This window comes from Amblyomma americanum, chromosome 2 (assembly GCF_052857255.1).
Source record: "Amblyomma americanum isolate KBUSLIRL-KWMA chromosome 2, ASM5285725v1, whole genome shotgun sequence".
NCBI lineage: Eukaryota > Metazoa > Arthropoda > Arachnida > Ixodida > Ixodidae > Amblyomma > Amblyomma americanum.
The window spans coordinates 104,408,606-104,430,557 of NC_135498.1; the positions used below are offsets into that span (position 1 = coordinate 104,408,606).

Below are 21,952 nucleotides of genomic sequence, written 5' to 3' on the forward strand. Positions count from 1 at the left end.
ACAGGAAATGGGTGAGCACGGTTGCTCAAGATTTCCAGCTGTTGTCCGTTGTCCCGGATGTAGTGTATGACCTGTGTGCTGCTGGGGTGTGTTGCCATGCATTAGTCTTGGTTGGGTTTTCTGATGCATGAGTCGCTAAGCGTGTGTGATGCGCCACAAAGAGGGTCAAAAATGCCTGCCTATTGTACCAATAGATGTGAACGTTTTCGAAAAGTTACGTTTTTGGCAATATCTCCTCGAAAAAAAAACAGCGCAATTCAAACGAAGGATCAGAGAAAGGAAACACACGAACAATCACTTTCCTTCTTTTAGTTGCTTTGTTTCGTTCTGTCAAAATGCGATAGGAACTCGCCAACTATGCAGCGCTGCAACATCTCCTGCTTTTAGTAACCAATAGACACGTGATTTTCTTCTTACAGCAAACTATAGTGGAAACGAATGTGTAGTAAAATAGAGGTAACTACTTTTTTCTTTGCCTTTAAAGGTTCGTGCGTAAAAATACAGTGGCGTTTACTGTGACCACGTCTCCGCGTCTTTCACAAAGGTGATCATCAGCGTGACTACGCCCACCGCAGGGCAAAGGCCTCTCCCATGTCTCTCCAATTAACCCTGTCCTTTGCCAGCCGCGCCCACCACATGCCCTCAAAATTCTTAATCTCTTTCGCCCACCTACCCTTCTGCCGCCCCTTCCTACTCTTGCCTTCTATTGGAATTCACTCCGTTATTCTTAAGGACTAGCGGTTATGTTGCCTTCGCATTACATACCCTTCCCGCGCCTATTTCTTCCTCTCGATTTCGACTAGGATGTTATTAACCCGCGTTTATTCCCTCACCAACTCTGCCCGCTTCCGATCCCTTAACGTTACACCTACCATTTTTCTTTTCATAGCTCGCTGCGTTATCGTTTAGCTTGAGGTGAACCCTTTTTGTTAGCCTCCACGTTTCTCTGTCCGTAAGTGAGTACTGGTAAAATACCGCTGTCGCATACTTTCCTCTTGAGGGATATTGGTAAACTGCCACTCGTGATCTGAGAGAACCTGAACCACCAGCACCTCGCTGCCAATTGTGAACTGCTGTTTGCTTGCTATAGACTGTTGAGCATCACTTTGGTTTTCTACATGTTAATTTTCAGACCCACCATTCTGCTCTGCCTGTCTAACACATTGACCATGCTTTCCATTTCATCTCCTGAGTGATTCAGCGAGGCAATGTCATCAGTGAATCGCAGATTATTGAGCTTATCTCCATTATGCCTTATCCCATGGACTCATTTTGTATTAAGGTGTGCGTATCGAATAAGAAGGCGACATGAAATCGTATTCATAACACGTTTTTGGGGCTATACTAATTTCATTCGCCCAGGACAGGCCTTCCAGGTGCTGGTCGTTGTCTACTGCATCATACCACTCGAACTGTCATCTGCTTCGTATAGGTAACTATTTACTACAGTTTCCTGCAATCTTTGAAGAGGATGTTTGCTGACGCTTACCTTTACGAGCGCATGAAGTGCACACGTCGGCTCTTTTGTATACTGCTTATGCCTACATGGCTCGCTCAGAAGGTTTCCTTGGCGTCTCATTGAGGAGGGAGTAAATTTGAGTAAATTTGATAACACAACAGGTGAAGACAATTCTGGCTTGCAAAGCTAAGAACTGTTGGCACGACGGAAAATGGGAAACGTCTACGCTTTCCGGTCTTGCCATCGGTACACCGGAAGCCTTAAGATATCAGGTGCAAGAGCATAGTGCACCTAAGAACCGATGAAGAGAGCGCTATATAACTCGAACACTAGTGTTCCGTCGTTCGGATAACTGACACTGCAGTGTGTCTTTTGGATAAGGCCCCTCTTTGCAGACACCTCAAATTAAATAGTCTCAAACGCTGACAAGAATGGAAACAAGGCATTTACACTACCACCACTAAGCAGGTCTGTCGCAAGCTATTGATCTTGGAACGAACCAAGCCAGTCATCTGTCATATAAAGTGTCCGACACACGACACACCCAGTCAAGTGGCTAAGTACTAGATTGCATTAAAATGCCTGCACGTATGCCCGCTCTTGGGCTGGTGGTCTCGCTCAAAACCAAGCACGTGGCGACAACACCGGAGTACGTGCAAACCTTAGGAGATCGAATTAACCCGACCGCCAGATACGGTCGCGGGACGAGCCATATCCCCCCTTTTTAAGCAAAAACCAAATAGCCCAGTAACGTAGCCAGTATCAGCGGATAACAAATATCTCAGCTCGACGCTCTCGCTGGTATGACAAACTTGCAGCTAGACATCTCTGCAATGAAGCATAGGCTTGCCGGTGAACACGCACGAGATCTGAAGAAGCGCACATATATCACGACGAACAGACGCAGATATCAATGGGACACACTATTAAACAGAGTTTGACGCAATTATGACTGGGTCAGCGTCGCGGACTTCGGAGCAGTTCGTGCCAAACACACTAGTAGACAAATGAATCGTTCCATGTCTTTGGCGCCTCTAGAAACAGTCACTATTCAGCGCATTCCCGCCGCACATTTCATATAGAGAAGCGAACGTTTCGGTCAAATACTTAAGCATATATGTACTAAAAAAGTCTATAGTGGAAATCAAACAAAATAATAAAGTCTCTTAATCTCTCATAGCGCTAAGCTCTGTTCCGGCAAGCAATACAAGTAGGCAAACCAACACAGAAACAAGCAATCGAACAGACGCACTGCTATAAACATGCTATTTTTCTGGAAACTTGTTGCCAGTCGATGTAGTAATGGCTGACAAACGTGCAGCATTGCTGGTTCGAGCTACGTACGCTATATGCTCTAGCGCCGACGATCGCAAACGGTGCTGGACAGTTTTTGCATTTCCTTCAGACAAAGCTCGCTGTTGAGCAAATAAGCTGCAACCACGCTAAAGCAGAGAATCGGCAGTTACCAGTTCAACGCTTTTCGCTAGATCTTTTATTATTGCGCGAATATCTATGGCGAGTTCATCCTTTCGTCAACGTAAGAAATAGATAAAAATTTCATGATCGACTGGGGTCGCTGTTTTTTCCCTGCTAGCTTAGAAAACAGGTTTATACATTGTTTTTATCTCGGTTTAATACATCGCGCATACTCAAGTGTGCACAGGCCATCATGGGTCCGGTGCATTGGTCAACCTCGGTTGTCGCTAGTGGGATTTTCCCTTTTTTCGCGCCGCGAAAAACGAGAGCGACTTTTTGAGCTCCTCCTTCCGCTCCATTTCGGTCATAGCTCGAATCGGGGCAGCTTTCTTGGGCTTTTCGATGAACACTTCGGGCAGCCAGTGGACGACCCCGATGCTCAGCAGGGTCGTGAATGCCGCGAACATGCTGAAGGCGGCGTTCGCGTTCCGCCCGGCGAGCGTGATGAGGGAGACGCTGGACAGCGTTTCGGCACCACCGAAGAAAATGGACAGGCTCACGCCGATGCTTCGAATGTGCGTGGGGAAGATGTCTCCCACGTAGCACAGGGCCACGCCCAGCGCAGCCGACACGGCAACCTTCATGCCTGCGTGTACGAAGGGAATGGCCGGGTTGTAGTCCCTGCTGATCACCGCCGCCTCGGCCAAGGCGCAGCTGCACACGACGGCGAGCAGCGCGTCCAGCGTGTCGCGCAAGCCCCACTTGGTCATGGCCCAGTAGGTGGCCGCGTTGAAGACAGTCGATAGGAAGACGTGCGCCACATGCCAGCGGAGAGCCGTCGCTCTGTCCCTAACCAAGACGCCAAAGTAGAGGGCGCTCAGCGTAAACCTGGCGAGGAAGACAGACACCGCACGACGGCACATTTTTACCGTTTCGATGATGCCCTCCGCAGCGGACACGGTGGTCGTGGACGACTGGCTGCGATCCATCTTCCCCAGCTGGGACATGATAACCGTGAGGGTCTCCTTGGCTTTGTTCACGTCCACGCCATTGAGCTTGGCAGCTGTCAGGATGGCCACTTCGGCGTCGCGCATGTTACCAGTGGTGAGGAGCCACGCGGGTGACTCTTCCTGCAGGCAGCACCAGGTGACGCACATGGCCGTCGGAACGAGGAGCAGTACCTGGGCGAGCAGCCAACGCGGTTCCAGCAGCGAAACGGCGTGCATAAGCGGCGGCACCACGGTGGCCGCCACGGCAGTGTGGAGCAGAGTGAAGAGCGAGCGCCACGCGTTCCCGGTCACCTCGTGCAGCAGGATGAAGGTGGGGATGTATGTGACGGCGCCAGCCGATACGGCCACGATGAGGGTGACGACTAAGGAGGCATACGTGGCCGCCGCGTCCAGCAGGACGGGCCTCCTGCCCACGCGGTCGGACACGAAGCCAGCCACGGGCGCCAAGAATGTGTAGCCCACGACGTATGCGAGGGAGGACAAGTCATACAGGCGCCGCCGCTCGCACACGAGGTCGAACAGGCGGCAAGGCAAGGCTGTCCTGTTTTCCAGGAGGCTGTCCTGCGGGCCGCGAAAAACACTCAAGAATGTCACATTGGAAACATGGCACTTTTTCAGGATCAGAATTACTAAGGCAATAGTGTTAAAGTATCCGTTCTGCAGAAAGTCCGGTGTTGGTGTTGTGACCGAAAAATTACGGACGTGGCTCTAGCAGGTCGTCTCCAGAGAGCGACATAGAACTCAGGTGGCCCACCTAGGTCAATGACCTTGCAGCGTCATCCGTCCACCGGATAGTGTCCCCTGGATAGTGAGCAGGCTCCACCGTGGCAGGTGGCAGTAAAAAAGTGATTGGTCTGTCGGGAAGAGCAACCCGCATGGGCCGCAGAATGCCCACCTTTGGGAGCACCTGCGAGAGTATAGGCACTGGCGCATCGCTTAACCGCTGCACCACTGCGCCATTCTTGTGGATGAGGACTCCCAGGGATCTATGAATGTAAAGTAGAAAAAAGCCTTCTGAATACATCGGAATTAACCCATTGCGCTATCTCATAATTCCCTTAATGCGGAGCTTAAGTGTTCCCTCCAATTTTTTTTAATTATGAAGCCTTCTCAGCCCTTTCCTGGTGAACATACTTTGAGCGATGTACCAAGACTGTGTCCGAAAAAAAATAAATTTCGCCAGAGCGCGTGAGCGAACGCTGGCTCTGGCCGGGAGCTGGACGTGCTACCTGTGCACGCCTGTAACTTCAAGTGGAATATTGTGTTTGTGTTGTTGCTCTGGTGTTGAGGAATTTCATGGCGCGCTGCGTTGCGCAGTGCCGGCTAGGTGGCCAGTTGCAGCAGGCGTAAAATACGTGAGTGGCGTCTCTTAACGCCTAACCTCTGGTTTCGCTGCACTGCCGGAAGACGAAGGATAAGCATTAGCAGATACCAAGTGACAGCCAGTTCTCTGCTTGTTCGCTTCGTCTCCCAAGTTTGCTATAATCCATGGACGCTCGAAAAGTTTGGTGGAGAACCAGGATACCTCACTCTTGGCTGCTAATGAGGGAAGGTTTTTTTTTTCTAGCTGAAACGCGAGAGCCGATAGGCTTGTCACTTTGCTTCAAGTGTGTCATGGCTAAAATCTACCGAACGGATGGAATGAGCTGAAGAGTTAGGACGGGTGAGGGAGCTCGTTAAGAGAGCGAACTGGCACCAAAATTGAGGAATGCGTATAGAGACCATAATTTTAAACTATAGTGAACATCTGAGTCTACGCTCTGCTGATAATGTGGAACCTTGGTGTTTGCCCAACCAACGGTGTTCATTTTCTTTTCTTTCACTTTCTTCCTTGCCTAGATGGCGGGCTACTAATCCAATATCATTATCCCAAGAGGTAAAAGAAGCACGTGGTAAACGCTCAATAACAATGATTGTAAATTAGACACTATTGTTCTTTGCTGGTGGTCTGCCATTGACTCACTACGATCACCCAGTGGACTTAGCGTTCGGCTGGTGAGACGAAGGTCGCGGGATCGAATGTCGACCGCGGTGGCCACATTTCGATGGAGGCGACATGGAAGTATGCTCGTGAGCAGTACGATATGAGTGACGTTAAAACCACAGGCTGTAGAAATCAACCCGGAGTCCCCCACCATACACGTAGAAAAAAAAAGGGGGGGGGGGTCTTGAGGGGCTAGTAATTAAGCGCAGCTGTTACTATAACACTGCTTGTTACTACCTTAATTGTCAGTATTTATAGCGTTTTAAAACGTAGGGTTAGTAAAAATCGACACTTACTGTCTTTTTACTATATCTGGTTGCCCGTTACAACCCTGTTAGTAATCGTTTAGTGCATAAAAGTTACTGAAGGTAAATGACCCAGACAATGACATACATGAAGTGCTTTCCCAATCAAATATATTTTCAGCGTCACGCGCTTCGTTATAATAACCTTTTCTGCATTCGTAGGTTCGTAATTAAGGGTGGTATCTAAACTCACAGCCGGTAACAGCCACTGGCCCAAAACTGAGGCTGCGGGCCTGATTTTATTGCCTCATGCTTTCTACTCTACCACCGATGTAAGACTAAGAATGGGTCCTGTGGCATGCACACCGCTGGCAGAACATTTTTGTCAGGCACTGATCAAGTTTATTTTTCGAATAATAGAAATTTATGTACCACAAAAACACACTGAGCTAAGTACAGAAACACTTGTGACAAGCAGTTTACGAAGTTTTTTTTTTGTTAAGTACCACGGCCGTCATTTAAAACAGTACCATGCGCATATGCGCAGAGTTTTTAATCTGCCCGGGGGTGCTGAGACCTAGTTACCACCCTCTCTTTTTTTCATCGCCCTCCTTATTCCTCCAGGCGTGCTTTTTGGCAAGAGATATTTATTTTACTCTCAGGACACAGAGTACATTACAGAGGGGAACGGCATTTCACATGAATAAAGAAGATAAAAATGGCTGTGGTCTAGCTCTGGTTAAACCTGGAGTGACGCGATAGCTACAGCTGGCCGAGTGGAACTCACGCGGTCGTATTGCAAAGTCAGTCTTTCGCCGCTCCGTTCCGACTGGGCGTTCTTTCATCTTCCTCTCCGGACGTGGATTCACTCTCTCTCCCCCCTCGCCCCCTCTCCATATATTCCCCCCCCCCTCGGTTTTGCCGGCAGCTGCTCCGCATCACGTGACCAGCCACGGCGCGGCCACGGAGCTCAAGGGCGGCCACGCAGCTCAATGGGTGCCACGCTGAAGGCTCGAAGTGCTAGCGTAGTGTAGCTATCGCTACAAAATGCAAGGGGGCCATGTATCTTTGAGAAACCCCAGAACCAAGTGGCACTGTAGAGGATTCAGCGTTATTAATGCTGAAAAATTCAACAGAACAAGAAAATCCACGGATCCAGTTAAGAACTGTAGGATCAATGTTCAGAACACTTAATCTACGTAATAGCAGTGAGCTATTAACTTTATCGAATGCTTTAGCAGAGTCAAGAAGTATGCAGTCAGATGAAAAAGCGGAGTCCATTTAGAAGTGCAAGTCGTAAGTGAAGGAAAGTAGTTGAATGTGACAAGAGAAAAACTTTCGAAAGCCATGCTCTGTTACAGAAAAGAAATTATCCTCCAGAAAATTAGCATGTGTAAATATATATACCATTATTTTGCATGCTATTGATCTCAAAGATATGGGATCTCAAAGATATGGATTTCTTTATCTCCGGCTTATCTTCAGTCTCCCAGTCTTCAGTCGTACATCATGATACGATTGTGAGAATATGCATTTCATGATGATAAAACTATACTGTTTAGCACCGCTCCCTTTTTGCCACGGCGATGGAAGTGGAGGCTGCTGTGCCTCTATTGAAACCCGGTGGGTCGGCAGCAGCCGCCCAGAGGAAGCGCCTGCACCGCCAGAGTGACTCGAACAACCAGGGTACTGTTGTGTACTCGGTGCCAAGTGAAGACTCCTCGTCCTCGGCCGACGACGGTTTCATACCGGTTGTTGGCAAGAAGGCCAAGCGCAGACTGCGTAGACAAGCCGAATCGCCCTCATCGAGCACGTCAACGGTGTCCTCATCAAGAACGCCAACGATCATCACGGCGCGAAGTTCCTCAGCGCATACAGCCTTGTTTGTGCCGTTGAACTCAACGAACAACTTGAACCTACTGAACAGGCAAGCCATCTTTATTTATTTGGAGAGCCTTGCACCGGGAGGCATACAAGATGTCAGAATCAACCCGTTCAAAAACGTCATTGCCATTGATGTGGTGGAGCGAAGTTCACTAGAGAATTTAACCGCAATCACAAAGCTCGGCAACATCAGTGTACGCTCCCTTTATCTCCAGGACAGCGGCACTACGGCTGGCGTAATCTACAACGTCGACGTCGCCATCTGTGATGCAGATTTACCCATGTTGATCAAGCCGGCAACCGACGGCATTTCCATCATTGAAGTTCAGCGGTTAGGCAGATCTCCATGCATCAAGCTGACCTTCAAGGGTGACTGCATACCATCGTACGTGAAGGTTGGGCACTTTCGTCATCCAGTTCGACCTTTTGTGCCTAAGCCACTTCAATGCAGGAAGTGCATGAGCCACGTGAGCGGCGTCTGCATCAACTCCATCGTGTGCCCGCGATGCTCCGAGTCACACAGCGGTGATGTTTGCCGCGCGACTACCTTGAAGTGCGCCAACTGCCATGGCCCTCATGACTCTTCCTCGAAAGACTGCCCCCGTCTAAGGACCGAGCGGGCGGTACTGAAGCAAATGGTGCGTGACCATTCTACGCACAAACAAGCCGCCGCAAAGGTGCGACGACGTCGTTAGCGCCGCCGAAGGTCGTCAAAGAAAGCAGTCACATTTGACAATAATGCCCCAAACCCAACTGCAGCTTGTCCGCCTCCACCAAAAACCGTACCAAATCAAGGGAGCCCGGCGCTTGGTGAGGCTGGACCTGCTGCCTCAGATGCAACTTGGCCGCCACTGCCAATGCCTTCTACGCCTACTGCGTCAGGGATGTTGGCGCACTCAGGGCAGTGTGCAGCGCCTACGAGTGATCCAGCCAACAGGCACAATCAAGGCCATCGCCCAGATATGCAAGTGATTGCAATGCTCACGACACTAATGAATGTCATGCGTGCTCTGCTTTCCAGCCTACACACGCCAGCAGCAAATAGCGCACTTCAAGTGCTGGACGCGCTGCATCCAGTTCTTGCGGCTCTACAGTAGACGGCATCATGGCTCCTTCGGACCTGTCTTTTCAAAAGAAAGTCAAGCAAGCTTTCATTTTTTAGTGAAATGCTCGTGGGCTCCAGTCCCGGATTTCCGATTTACGGCAATACGTCTACGAGAATCACTTCCCCATTCTTGTGATTTGTGAACCGAAGACCCCGGAAATTTTGCGAATATCCGGTTACGAGGCATTTTCATCACCCACGTGCAACAGATCCAGCTATGTCATCGTCTACATTTGACGTGAACTTACATATGTGCAACATTCAGTTCCTCCGAACAAAGACAATCAGTACGTTTGCCTGACAGTGCCGAACCGTGACCTGACGTTTACGCTACTGGCGGTGTACTTGGCGCCATCAAGTCGTTTCGACGCCAGAAGATTGAGTGGTTTGATGGCAGCTACACCTGCTTCCTGGGATATTATGGGTGGCTTCAATGTTCATCACACCATGTGGGGAGGCGTTAGGATGGACGTTAGGGGAAGACAGCTTGCGTCCTTCGCCTCTGACCATGACCTCCAGTGCCTGAATGACGGAAGCCCGACCTATATACGCGGGGTGACTTATAGCAGCTGCTTGAACTTGACTTTCGTTTCAAAGTGCCTTAACAACAGCGTCCGGTAGTTTTCGGATGTAGAAACCCATTACAGCGACCATATCTCAACCTATCTGATTATTACCGGCCATTCCACATTTTCCCCAGCCACGTGTAGGCAGCGCATTGACTGGACAGTTTTTAAATTACTTATGGAGGCTGCTTGCGCAGAGGGCTTCTCTACCAGTCTTGAACAAAAAATTAAGGAGGCCATGGAACACGCCACCTGCCCCTTTAACCCTGTCGCTAACTACACCGATTTTGACTTCGAATTGCAGCGAATACGATCACAACGGCGCAGGGCAGAGCGCAGATACCGACGCACAAAGTCGCGCCTAGACCTAATAGATGCTAGGCGCATACAGAAGAAGATTCAGCGCAGAATTCAGGCACTGCAAACACAACGGTGGAGGAAATTTTGCCAAACACTTCATCTACGGAAGCCTTTGTCACGCGTTTGGAGTGTAATTCGGGGTCTTCGCACGTACCCTCAACAGCGCTACCCGTTCAAATCCGTAGCGCTCCACCAAAGGAGCAGTGTGGTTGAGGTAGCCGAAGATTTCTGCGCAATAATAACAGGCCCTCCGAATCCAGGCGCAACGCTGCACTGCAACCATGTTCCACCCTCACGGGATTCTCGGATGGATGCACTATTCTCCATGAAAGAACTTAATGCTGCACTAGCTTGTTGTAGAAGGTCATCATCACCAGGGCCCGATGGTGTGACGTACTCCGCACTTGCCAACCTTGGCCAAGAAGCTCGACGGGCTCTTTTGGACACTTATAACAAGTCATGGACAGCTGGCATAGTTCCTCATGATTGGAAGACCAGTCGTCTGATTTCACTTCTTAAGCCGGGGAAATCACCGCTCGACCTTTCATCATACCGTCCAATTGCACTCGCCAGCTGCGTCGGCAAAGACATGGAAAGAATGCTGCTCACACGCGTGGAATGGTACTTGGAGCGATATCAGATTTATCCAACCTTCATGTCTGGGTTCCGACGGGGCCGCTCTTCTATCGACAACGTGGTTGACCTTGTAACGTCGGTGCACAACAGCAAAAGTTTGAAAAGATTGACCGTGGCATTGTTTTTGGATATCAAGGGCGCGTACGACAACGTAACGCATCAGGCCATTTTCGACGCAATGGAAGCTGCTGAGATCGGAGGCCGTACGTTCAGCTGGATACGCAGCTATTTATCAGAGAGGTCGTTTTTTGTCCTGACTGCGGACGGACCAACGTCTTTACACCGAAATTCGCGCGGAGTCCCTCAGGGTGGAGTGCTGAGCACAGTTCTCTTCAACCTTGCTCTTATCGGCCTGGTCGACGTATTGCCACAATCTGCTCAGATCTCGGTATATGCAGACGACATCTGTATTTGGGCATCAGGGGTTACCCGTCCTCAAGTTCGTGCAAGACTTCAAAAATTGGCATCGATATTGACATCTTATCTTCGCTTGCAAGGCCTGAACATTTCGACCGAAAAGTGTTCACTTGTGGCGTTCACACGCAAAATAATGTCACTTTACACCATTCGCATCAATGGCGAAGCCATTCCCTATGAGAGAAGCCACAGATTCCTTGGTGTTGTCATCGACAGGAACCTCTCGTGGAGCCCACATATCTGCGACATGAGAGACTAGTTTCAATTGTCCACGTCCTCTCCTTCCTCGGGGGAAAGTCCTGGGGCGCATCAGTGCGCTCGATGCTACAACTGTACCGCTCCCTATTTCTGGGCTACATGCGGTACAGTCTTCCGATATTCAGTTCCATTAGAAAAACAAATATCAAGACTCTTCAAAGTGTGCAAGCGCAAGCTCTCCGTATCTGTCTTGGACTGCCTAAATGTGCATCAACAGCGGCAACTGTTCTTGTTGCCCGGGAACATCCTGTTACTACATACATTGCTAGTGACACCATGAGAACACATATTCGGCACCTCACACGGGTTCCCTGTCATCACCTCGCAACACTTCCAATAATTAGGCCGCGTACTGCATTCGGCAAAGTCATTGAAGCCCATCGCGCATATCTTCCATCGCAGTTCACCCCTGCGTCAAGACCGAGCTCACCCTTATGGAGTCTTCATGAACCTCGGGTTCACCTCTATATTCCTGGCATTACAAAGAAAGCAGGTGTATCACTGCCCGCTCTCAAACAACTGACATTGAATCACCTGCATTCTTACCACAGTCACCGCATACATATTTACACAGATAAATCAGTTCACTCGACCAGTTCTGCGGGGTCGGTGGTGATACCGGCCAGATCCATCTTCATGAAAGTAAAGACGACCTATCCAGCATCTTCAACTGGTGCGGAACTCGCAGCCTTACGGACTGCTGTAGAGTTCATCAGTCAAGAACCTCCACATGAATGGATGGTTTTCACCGACTCTAAAGCAGCCCTTCAAGCCCTGCAAGCTGCGCTACGCCGTGGGTCGCAGGAGCAACTTGTTGCTGAGATCCGTCTACTGTACCACGGCACCGTTTCCAAAGGTCATGACATCATTTTGCAATGGCTGCCAGGACACTGTGGTATTAACGGTAATCACCAGGCCGATGCGGCTGCGCGTTCTGCTCACAACGACGGACTTCCAGTGAGGATCCGAATATCGAGACCTGACGCTGCGTGTGGGCTTCGCCCTTTGGCGCTGGAGCTCACACTTTCAGCGTGGAACACGGGAGAGTTTTGCAACCTCCGCCTCAAGGCACTGGACCCTGAACTGCGCCTTCGTCTTCCACGTAACATAGAACGTCGCGACGCAACACTGTTATGCCGTTTATGGATCGGTGTTGCATTTACCAATTACTATGCTTTCCGGATGGGGATGGCCGACAGCCCTGCCTGTGAGAGCTGTGGTTGTGAGGAGACCATCGCTCATCTTCTCTGTGAGTGCCCTGCATTTGCCAGTGCAAGACATACACTGTGTTGTGCCCTGGACCGCCTCGATCCTCGCCCATTAACAGAGCAATGGATCCTCGGTCCGTGGCCACAGCAGTCGACTGCCCTCAAGGCATGCAAGACACTCTTTGCTTACTTGAGAGCGACTGGATTGAGTGACAAATTGTGACAGCGTTGTGCGTGTGTGTGTTATGCATTTTTTCTTTCTCTTTTCCTCCTTTTAGTCCCCTAATCCCTCTTCCCCAGTGCAGGGTAGCCAACTCAACCTTTTTCTGGTTAACATCCCTGCCTTTCCCTCCTCCTCTTTATCTATCTATCTATCTATCTATCTATCTATCTATCTATCTATCTATCTATCTATCTATCTATCTATCTATCTATCTATCTATCTATCTATCTATCTATCTATCTATCTATCTATCTATCTATCTATCTATCTATCTATCTATCTATCTATCTATCTATCTATCTATCTATCTATCTATCTATCTATCTATCTATCTATCTATCTATCTATCTATCTATCTATCTATCTATCTATCTGTCTGTCTGTCTGTCTGTCTGTCTGTCTGTCTGTCTGTCTGTCTGTCTGTCTGTCTGTCTGTCTGTCTGTCTGTCTGTCTGTCTGTCTGTCTGTCTGTCTGTCTGTCTGTCTGTCTGTCTGTCTGTCTGTCTGTCTGTCTGTCTGTCTGTCTGTCTGTCTGTCTGTCTGTCTGTCTGTCTGTCTGTGCCGAATTGGTCATTTTCTGCTTGACATTCATAGGTGGCGGCGATTCCTCATACCTCTCTCGACCAGTGCCGTGGTGCTGCGGTTAAGAGGTGCGCCACTGTACTGGCTGCAGCTTGCGCGGCGCCCCTCCGAACAGCCCAGCTTACACGATTTACCGAGTAGCTCAGGTAGCCTCCGTTAAGTGTCCACACTTTCTGTTAACATTTTCTGATAAGGCCAAGCATGAGCCAGATAATTCTTACGCTTGATACTGAGTGTTGCTGATGAGGTTAGTGCCTGGCACTTGCTTACCTGGTCAGTAAATGTTTATTCCAGCAAGAAATGAGCTTGGGCAGCGTATGTAATGCGAAGGCTAGATAAACGATGGCCGTTAAGGGTAACAGACTGGATTCAAAGGGAAGGTAAGCGTTGCAGGAGTGAGCAGAAAGTAAGGTGGGCGGATGAGGTTAAGTAGTTTGCAGGTGTATGTTGGGTGCAGCTGGCACAGGACAGGGTTAATTGTAGAGGTATGGGAGAGGCTTTTCTCCTGTAGCGGGCGTAGTCGGGCCGATGATGATTAGGATGAAATGTTTATACCGCCAACTTTACTTCCTTTAGTTACTAACAAGGTAGTAATGTATGACACAGTTACCACCTATTTTGTTGACTACAATTAGCTTTTTTTACCTGAGTGTCGATTTTAATGGTAGGCCACACTCATCTTCATGATGTTAAATCCTACGCATGCAGTGCTGTACCGTGTATTCGGTGTTATTACCGTAGAATGCTATATGACCACTGCTGTCCAAGGCATGCAGAGGAGGACAGGTGGCACGCATAACAGCTGTGCCGCATTCACCTACATTTCTTGTCTTTAATGAAATAATACCAGATAATGTATTACTGCGTGCAGTGAGCTCTGTGAGCTTCTCATGTCTCAGCAAAAGCCTACTGTAAGTGTTTTGTTCAAAAATCCTATAAAACCAAACTGTCATCGTGTAGTACATGGTGCAGCCGGAATAAAAGTGGACTAAGCTTAAGGTATACCTCAAGAGTACAAAGCGAAAGCACTAGAAATCTCTACCGTGCTAGTGCGATCTCTACCGTCCTAGTGCGCGCCTTCTCGTTCATAAATTCACAGATCACGGGAGTCCTCATACCACATATTGCGCAGTGGTGTAGCGGTTAATAAGCGATGCGTCACTGCCCCGGCAGTCGGCTGTTCCAATTACAGCCACCGGTGCGGCTGGTGAGACCTACGTTGCTCTTCCCGAGCTTCCATGAGGCTAATTTGTGCACAGATAGTTGTTCGGGCAGCACAGTATCAAGGTCGGCAGGTGGAGATTGCACTGAACTTCACTGAACAGTCTAGTGAGCAAGTTGAAATGAAATTTGTTTTGGGGGAAATGAAATGGGGCAGTATCTGTCTCACATATTGGTGGACACTTGAACAGCGCCGTAAGAAAAGGGATAAAGGAGAGAGTGGAAGAAGAAAGGAAGAAAGAGGTGCCGGAGTGGAGGGCTCCGATATAATTTCGACCAGCTGGGGATCTTCAACGCGCACTGACATCGCACAGCACACGGGCGCCTTAGCGTTTCGCCTCCATCGAAACGCGGCCGCCGCGGTCGGGTTCGAACCCGGGTGCTCCGGATCAGTAGCCGAGCGCCGTAACCTCTGAGGCGCCGCGGCGGGTAGTGAGCAAGTTGCCGCTTGCTCTTTCGTGACACGGACGGACGCCGGCTTTTCTCGAGAACGGTACCTCTTATGCCACGGCATTAATGCGAGCTGCTTGTGGCCGAACCGCAGCCATCGTGTCTAATTCAAGCTCGATAACTTCAAATGTTAAACGAAAACTGGAGAGGAGTCTTAAGCTTCGCCTTATAAGGTTATGACGCGATAGCATATTTGGGTTAATTCCCAAATATGCAGAATTGTTCATTCTCTAGTCTACAGTCATAGATCCCTTGGAGTCATCATACAATTCCTAGCGCAGTGGTGCAGCGGCTAAACGATGTGCCAGTGCCCGCGCGCTATGGCAGGTTCTCCCAGAGATGGGTCTTGTGCGGCCCATGCAGGTTGCTGTTTCCGAATGTGCAATTGTTAATTTAACTGCCGCCTACCACGGCGCGCAGTTTGCTCCCTATTTGGTGGGCATGTTGCGGGGCGCCCCAAAGTCACGGGACCTAAGTGGCGCACCTGGCTCCTAGGTCGCCTTTTGGCGACCACCTGCCAGAGCCATGCCGTGAATTTTCGCTCACAACGCCGGCACCGGATTTTCTGCCTTTTAACGCTCTCTCGTCAAAATATGCGCACTCAGTGAAGCCAGGCTCCATGTCATTGGTCGTACCCAATAAACGCTATTCCACCTGAGCGGGCTAGGCAACGCCGTGGGACCAGGTGCTTACCAGCTGTTGTTGTTGTTGTTAGCCTATCAAAAGATGGCACATACCCACACTGGGAGATCGGGCAAGAATCGGGTGGCTATTCACCTGAACGCAGTTAACAAAAAGGAAAAGCACGTGGGAGCGCAACACCGGTGATTTTTTTTTGTCATGAACAGAAAAGGGATGAGTGTTTTGATTTTAAAATTTTAATAATAATAATAAAGAGAGGGATTAAATATTAATGATTTCCGATGGGTCGTACGTGGTGCACTGGCTGAAGCTGCCGTCAGTCTCGACCGGAATGGACAAGTTCTTCCAGGCCTCGGCAGACAAGTGGGCCAAGCCTTTGGGCGGTCGGCACCAGTGGTCCACGGGTCGGCCGATGAGCTGGTACGCCATGAACTGAAAGAGCGGCGCAGCTACGCACAGGATGCCGCACGTCAGGAACCGGCGCTGGTAGGCGCCGTGGCCCAGTACGATGTAGACGCACTCCTGGAGCCCGGCCAACGAATACTGGGTCACGAAGCCGTCGAGGAGGCTGTCTTCGATGGCGATGCTGCCCTCTCTCGCCCGCTTTGTCGAGCTAGCATAGCTACTGGCAGCGCAAGAACTGGCGTCCATTCCGCTCGATTGCCTCGGCGAAGGAGCGAGTGTGTTGCAACGCAGTGCTCAGTGTTGCGTGGTAGTTGCCTCAAAAGCGATGGCAGGGTTGCCTTCTCAGAGAGCACGAAGCACGAGCCGGCGCGAGAGATGGGCTATTCATCTCTTCTCTTCAGCGGCGTCCATACCCGAAGCGACCGGGTGGTCGAGCTCCAAATAGTGCTGGAGCTTTACGCTGCGTTTTGCACCCTAAAACAGTCATAACCAGAGAGATTAGTATAGAAGGAAAATAGCAAATATATCATGCGCTCTCACTGAACATTTGTTAAAAAAAAATCGTATTGTGCAACTTCTTTCTCCTCAGAAAAGATTCATAATCTGGTACACTGCCTTGGGACAGAATCATACCTAACAATTTTGGACAAAAGCATTTTCGAGCGTGGAATCATTTATGAACGCAATTTTTTTCAAATACTGCAAGATTTCACTATAACAATATGCATATCCGTAGACCACCCGACGGCAGTCCTGTATTTGTTTGCTTGAAAGGGAACAACGCAAATACAGGACGAAGAGAGGAACGTACAAGCGCAGGCGCTGACTTACAACTGATGTTTTCGAAAGCTGAACACACATTTAGTAGTCTCGAGGCAAACTGTCAGCTGAGTCAACGTCACAGGCGGTGTAAAAGGCCGCAGAAAAGAGATAAAATCTTAAAAGCTATAAAAGTTTTAACAGGGAACGATGCTTGTGGGAAGGGTGACATGAGAGATTGAAGACAAGATGCCGGTGAAGGATGGATGATGCGTAAAGAAGGAACGTCGCTTCCACTTTACGTAAAAGAGTTAAGAAGTAAAAAAGTGAGATAAAATCACTTGACTAGACAGGCAGTCTCCTTTACAATAGGTTGATGGTCGGACTGCTGACACACGTGTCGCCCTGGTTTTGAATTAGGTAAGCTTCATGTATCTCACGTGTGCGCTTTCCGTAGTATCTATTCAAAATCTTTGTCCTTTCTTGGGCTGACACGCAAGAGCACTTTTTGCAGTGAATGGGCAAGTTACTGTCTGTGCCAGTTCTCATTTACTCATGTCACCCTTCCAACAGGCATCGTTCCTCGATAAATCTTTTATGGATGTTCAGATTTTACGGCTTTTACCCGGCCTTTTATACTGGCCTTGACGTTGACTCAGCTGACAGCTTGCCTCGAGACTGCTCAATATGTGTGTGTATCTTTCGAATAAACATCATTTGTAAGTCACCGCCTGTGTTGTACGTTCCTCTCTTCGTCCTGTGTTTGCGCTGTTTCCTTTTAAGCAATGTTAAACCAACTAGCCCACAACAACACACGTGTATTTCTTTTCCTGCTAACGTTTTTGCTATCGTCAAAAGCGTTCGCCATTCATATTTAAGCCAATCTTAAATGTTCGATGCGATAGACGAAAACATTTAAAATTTTTTTGCTATATCAGAAGAATGAACCATTAACTTAAATATTTCCGTAAGAGTGTGTTACAATTTTTAAAATTTTTATTCCAGAATGCTAGACGAGTGGCGAGGAGCAAGAAGAGGCGAGGAGAAGAAGAGAAGAGGGAGCCTTCGTGGACGGTGCGCGTCGTGTAGAGGAGATATCAACAATCTCAGTGGTGCACCAAATGCAGGTCGTAACGGGGATACACAAGCTATGGAGGAAATAGCGATAGCCCTAGCCGGAATGCACTCCGCATCGAAATACATAGTTACAGATTACCAGGCGGCTTATAGAAACTGTATGCGTGGCAGAATCACGCCGCTAGCCTGAAAAATTCGGAGTCAATGTAGGACTTCAGCTGCACGGAAGGAGCTAACATGGGCACCAGGTCACCAGGGAGTTGAAGGAAACGGGCGCGCACACGCTTCGACCCGAGCGTTTCTTCCCTGGAGTCCTTTTACATGCTCGCTTACTGATTCAGGCTCCTGCTCTTCTTTAATAACATATTCAGAGATATTAGAGCATTTGTGCCTTGGAGAGGGCGACACTCCAGAGGCCCGCTAAGGGTCTTAGTAAAAAAAAAAGAACGTCACCTTTGAAGGCTATAACCTATGTCGTTTAATAATCCAGCTACGCTTCACGGCATTGAGCCCGAGTCCTTTTCGTCACAGTGCAAATTTTGTGGCTAGAAGGGAAACTTATACCATATGGTAAGGGCTTGTCAGAAAGATAGCAGTATTGACATCATAAATTAGCCAACGTGGGAGGGCTGGCCGGCGGCCCTGTCCTGCTCGGACCGCAAGGAACAACGAACCCTTGTCGCCAGAGCACGGGCCGCGGCTTTTACCAACGGTGTCCCGGACTACGCACCCGATCAGCCTTCCCTTAATCTAAATAATTGTGACTTTAAATTAACGTTTACATTATCATTATCATCATCATCCCAGAATGTTGGACATGTACAATGCATCATAGGAATTTGTTACTTGTCTGACGTCACTTTACAGCAAAAGAAAAAGAAGAGTAGCGCGTAATGGTGGTCCCAAGATGGCCTCTTACAAGACGGGACACAGCTTGCCCTCGCGCGCTGCTTGTGATTTCACACTGTTTATTATGAGCAGTCTTTGATATATGCTCCTTTTGTTAGGTGGCTCCTCGCATATGATACTCCTGTCAAAAACAAACATACATTACACGTAACAGAATGATCAAAATGTATTTGTCCTGATGTAATGTACACAAAACATTACATGGATAATTAGTAGACCTATCAGTGAAGATATATATGAAATTCATACTTTGCATCATTTGCGAGGAAATTTTTAGAAAGTTAGCCCTCATGCTCCACGCATGCCTATAGAAATTGATCTGCACTAAAAAAAAGCTCGTGGCAAATAGTAAAACAACCAAACGTTGTGCTTGCAAATTGTCTGGCTGTCCGTAGGTTTATGTCCATCTTGATGTATTGACGTTACATCGTGCCGTGTTGCCAATGTAACACTTACGTAACCATGTTTAAAGACTTCTGCCCCTGAAAAAGATGGAACTGTTCTTTGGCGTACAGCGTACGCGAAGGTCGCGAGGTCATGTGACTCATGTTAGGCGTCATCTATAAACACACACACACACACACACACACACACACACACACACACACACACACACACACACACACACACACACACACACACACACACACACACACACACACACACACACACACACACACACACACACACACACACACACACACACACACACACACACACACACGCACACACACACACACACACACACACACACACACACACACACACACACACACGCACGCACGCACGCACGCACGCACGCACGCACACACACACACACACAAACGCGCGCGCACGCACGCACGCACGCACGCTTACACACACAAAACTTTTCTTGTGTCATGTTGTTGTTGTTTATGTACTTTCATTTTGCTGAAACAAACTACTACTTCTTTACACCTTCCGCTTAATATGGAAAAGCAAGCTGTGTAAAGAAGAAAACCTGACATGTAGTAGGGGCGTTATGAGAAGTTGAAAGGCCTTTGTTTCGTTTATGGCAAGGTTATAATACGGGGTCAAACGGGAATATTCGTAGAACGTGTCTGATGTTTAGCACCAGCATGCGCACATTGCTGATATGTTTTCAATGCTATTGTTGTACAGTGCGTACTACAGAAGTAATTTCTGAGGGACCGTCGCAGAAGAAGGCCGTGCAAGCGCTTTTGCGCTTCTTACAATCTACCGGCCTGTGTGAAAGACTTTAAATGGAACGCCTTGTGTGTGTCTCCGCGTGTGCACGTTCCTTTTTTTTGCGTTTTCCTCTCTGTCATCTTTCTAACCCCTATCCCCCAGCCCCAGTGTAGGGTAGCAAACCAGAGACTCACATCTGGTTAACCTCCATGCGTTTCCTTTTCATTCTCTCTCTCTCTCTCTCTCTCTGAGGGACATTACATGTCTTTGACTCTGCCTAACGTAAAGAAAAGTACACCGTGCCTTGGTGCTCCTTGGCCAAAGCTACCGTTGCGATTAAAATTGAGCATTATCATCGACGGAGGGACATTTGGGGATATCTAGTGGGCGTTACCTATCGCACGCTCAGTGGATGTTGGTGGTTCAGTGTGCTGCGAGCGAGGTTTTGTGGAGACCCCGGCGAACATCATGCCGGTCTCTGCACAAAAAGCCGTTTTTTTTAGTAGCCGAGCATGCTACCACCTTTTTCCCGCGTGCGCTGCGGTGCTCGCTGCTGCATAGCAGATGGGAATGCGTGTGGTGGTCGTGAATGTGGGCGGAGCTTCACTGCAGACTATAGTTAGCATCTCTCAGCTGCACTGTGACGTGCTACACCGCTGACGATGTTATGCGGTGAAAAGCGCTCTTCTAGCTCAAAAAGCCTACTTTTGAAAAATGTGCGAAGTTTCAGGTGAAGCGCCCTGTATATACATGCAAAAGTTTGGCTGAGTAGCGGACGAGGCTCCATAATGAAGGTTGCTGCAGCGGTCCAAGCGCAAACGAGGCCCGTACTGCTGCTTTTGGCTGTGCAGGAGCCCATAAAAGAAAGGGGGGGGGGGGAGGTAGCGATCGGCTCCGACAGCAAGTGTAAATCAGCCTTGCGGGTGTTACGGACGTCAGCTTGCCGAGGGATACTCTTTCCAAAGCAGGATCTGGGAGGAAGAAAAATACTTTGTGGCCCATATCATGGCCGCAGTTTCAAGCCGGCTGGTTCAGGCTGCGGCTCGGCGCAGACGTTTTGCCTGGCACATTTTACTTATTTATTTGAACCTCAAGGGTCTCTGACGGGACATTACATGAGGAGTGGGCGCAAGAACAGCGGTTAACAGTGAATGTTACATGGGAATCAAGACGATGACAGGGCTTCCTCGATGGCAGTCTTGAAATGGGCTGAATCAGGGATTAGTGCTAAGTCGAAGGGAAGGCCATTCCAGTCGCGAGCTGTGTGAACAAAAAATGATTTCTGAAAAGTAGTAGTGCGGGCGCGATGCGGGATGACGCTGTTTGGATGGCCTGTGCGGGGCGTTCGACGTACTGGTAGAATGATCTTGCTGTCACGGGGTGAACAATGGAAAAACATGTGATAAAGGCAGAGACTTGAAATCCGGCGACGGGAAGCGAGAGAAAAAAGTTTTAATTGGAACTTCAAGGCGGATATGCTAGAGTATCGCGAGTATTTTGAAAGAATAAAGCGAGTGGCCCGATTCTGAACAGATTCAAGGGCTGAGGTAAGGTTAGACTGATGGGGGTCAAATATTGCGCAAGCGTATTCAAGTTTATGTCGCACAAATGTTTTATAAGCTAGTAATTTTAAGGAAGAAGGTGTCATGCGCAGGTTACGATGGAGATAACCAATTGCTCGATTAGATGAGTTTATTTGGTTAATGTGGTAAGACCACGAAGAGTAACTAGTGAGGTTAATACCAAGATACTTAAAAGAGTTTGCAGAAATAATGGCAGTATCGTTAATTTTATAAGTAGGCGCAGTATAATTTCGGTGGCGGTGAAAAAAATTTCCACAGTCTTTATAGTATTTAGGTACATTAGCCGCGTAGTGCACCATTGCTGTATGTTATCCAGGTCACGACACGACAAGTAACTAGTGAAGTTAATACCAAGATACTTAAAAGAGTTTGCAGAAATAATG

At 48.7% G+C, this 21,952-nt stretch overlaps 1 protein-coding gene across 1 annotated transcript; it reads right to left on the reverse strand.

Moving 5' to 3' along the window:
- Positions 1 to 3,162: 3,162 nt before the first annotated feature.
- LOC144119954 (solute carrier family 22 member 7-like) lies at positions 3,163 to 16,317 on the reverse strand. Its single transcript, XM_077652452.1, has 3 exons — positions 15,959 to 16,317; positions 4,781 to 4,871; positions 3,163 to 4,446 (listed from the first exon to the last, which is right to left on the reverse strand). Exons 1-3 carry the CDS (start codon positions 16,315 to 16,317, stop codon positions 3,163 to 3,165), a joined length of 1,734 nt encoding a protein of 577 aa, XP_077508578.1.
- Between the last annotated feature and the right edge of the window lie 5,635 nt (positions 16,318 to 21,952).

Coding starts and splice junctions, on each gene's coding strand:
- LOC144119954 (XM_077652452.1), bottom strand. CDS start 16,317: ATGGACGCCAGTTCTTGCGCTGCCAGTAGCTATGCTAGCTCGACAAAG. Junction 4,872..15,958: donor AGCTTCAGCCAGTGCACCAC/GTACGACCCATC, acceptor TTACATTCATAG/ATCCCTGGGAGTCCTCATCC. Junction 4,447..4,780: donor TCTCGCAGGTGCTCCCAAAG/GTGGGCATTCTG, acceptor CGCGGCCCGCAG/GACAGCCTCCTGGAAAACAG.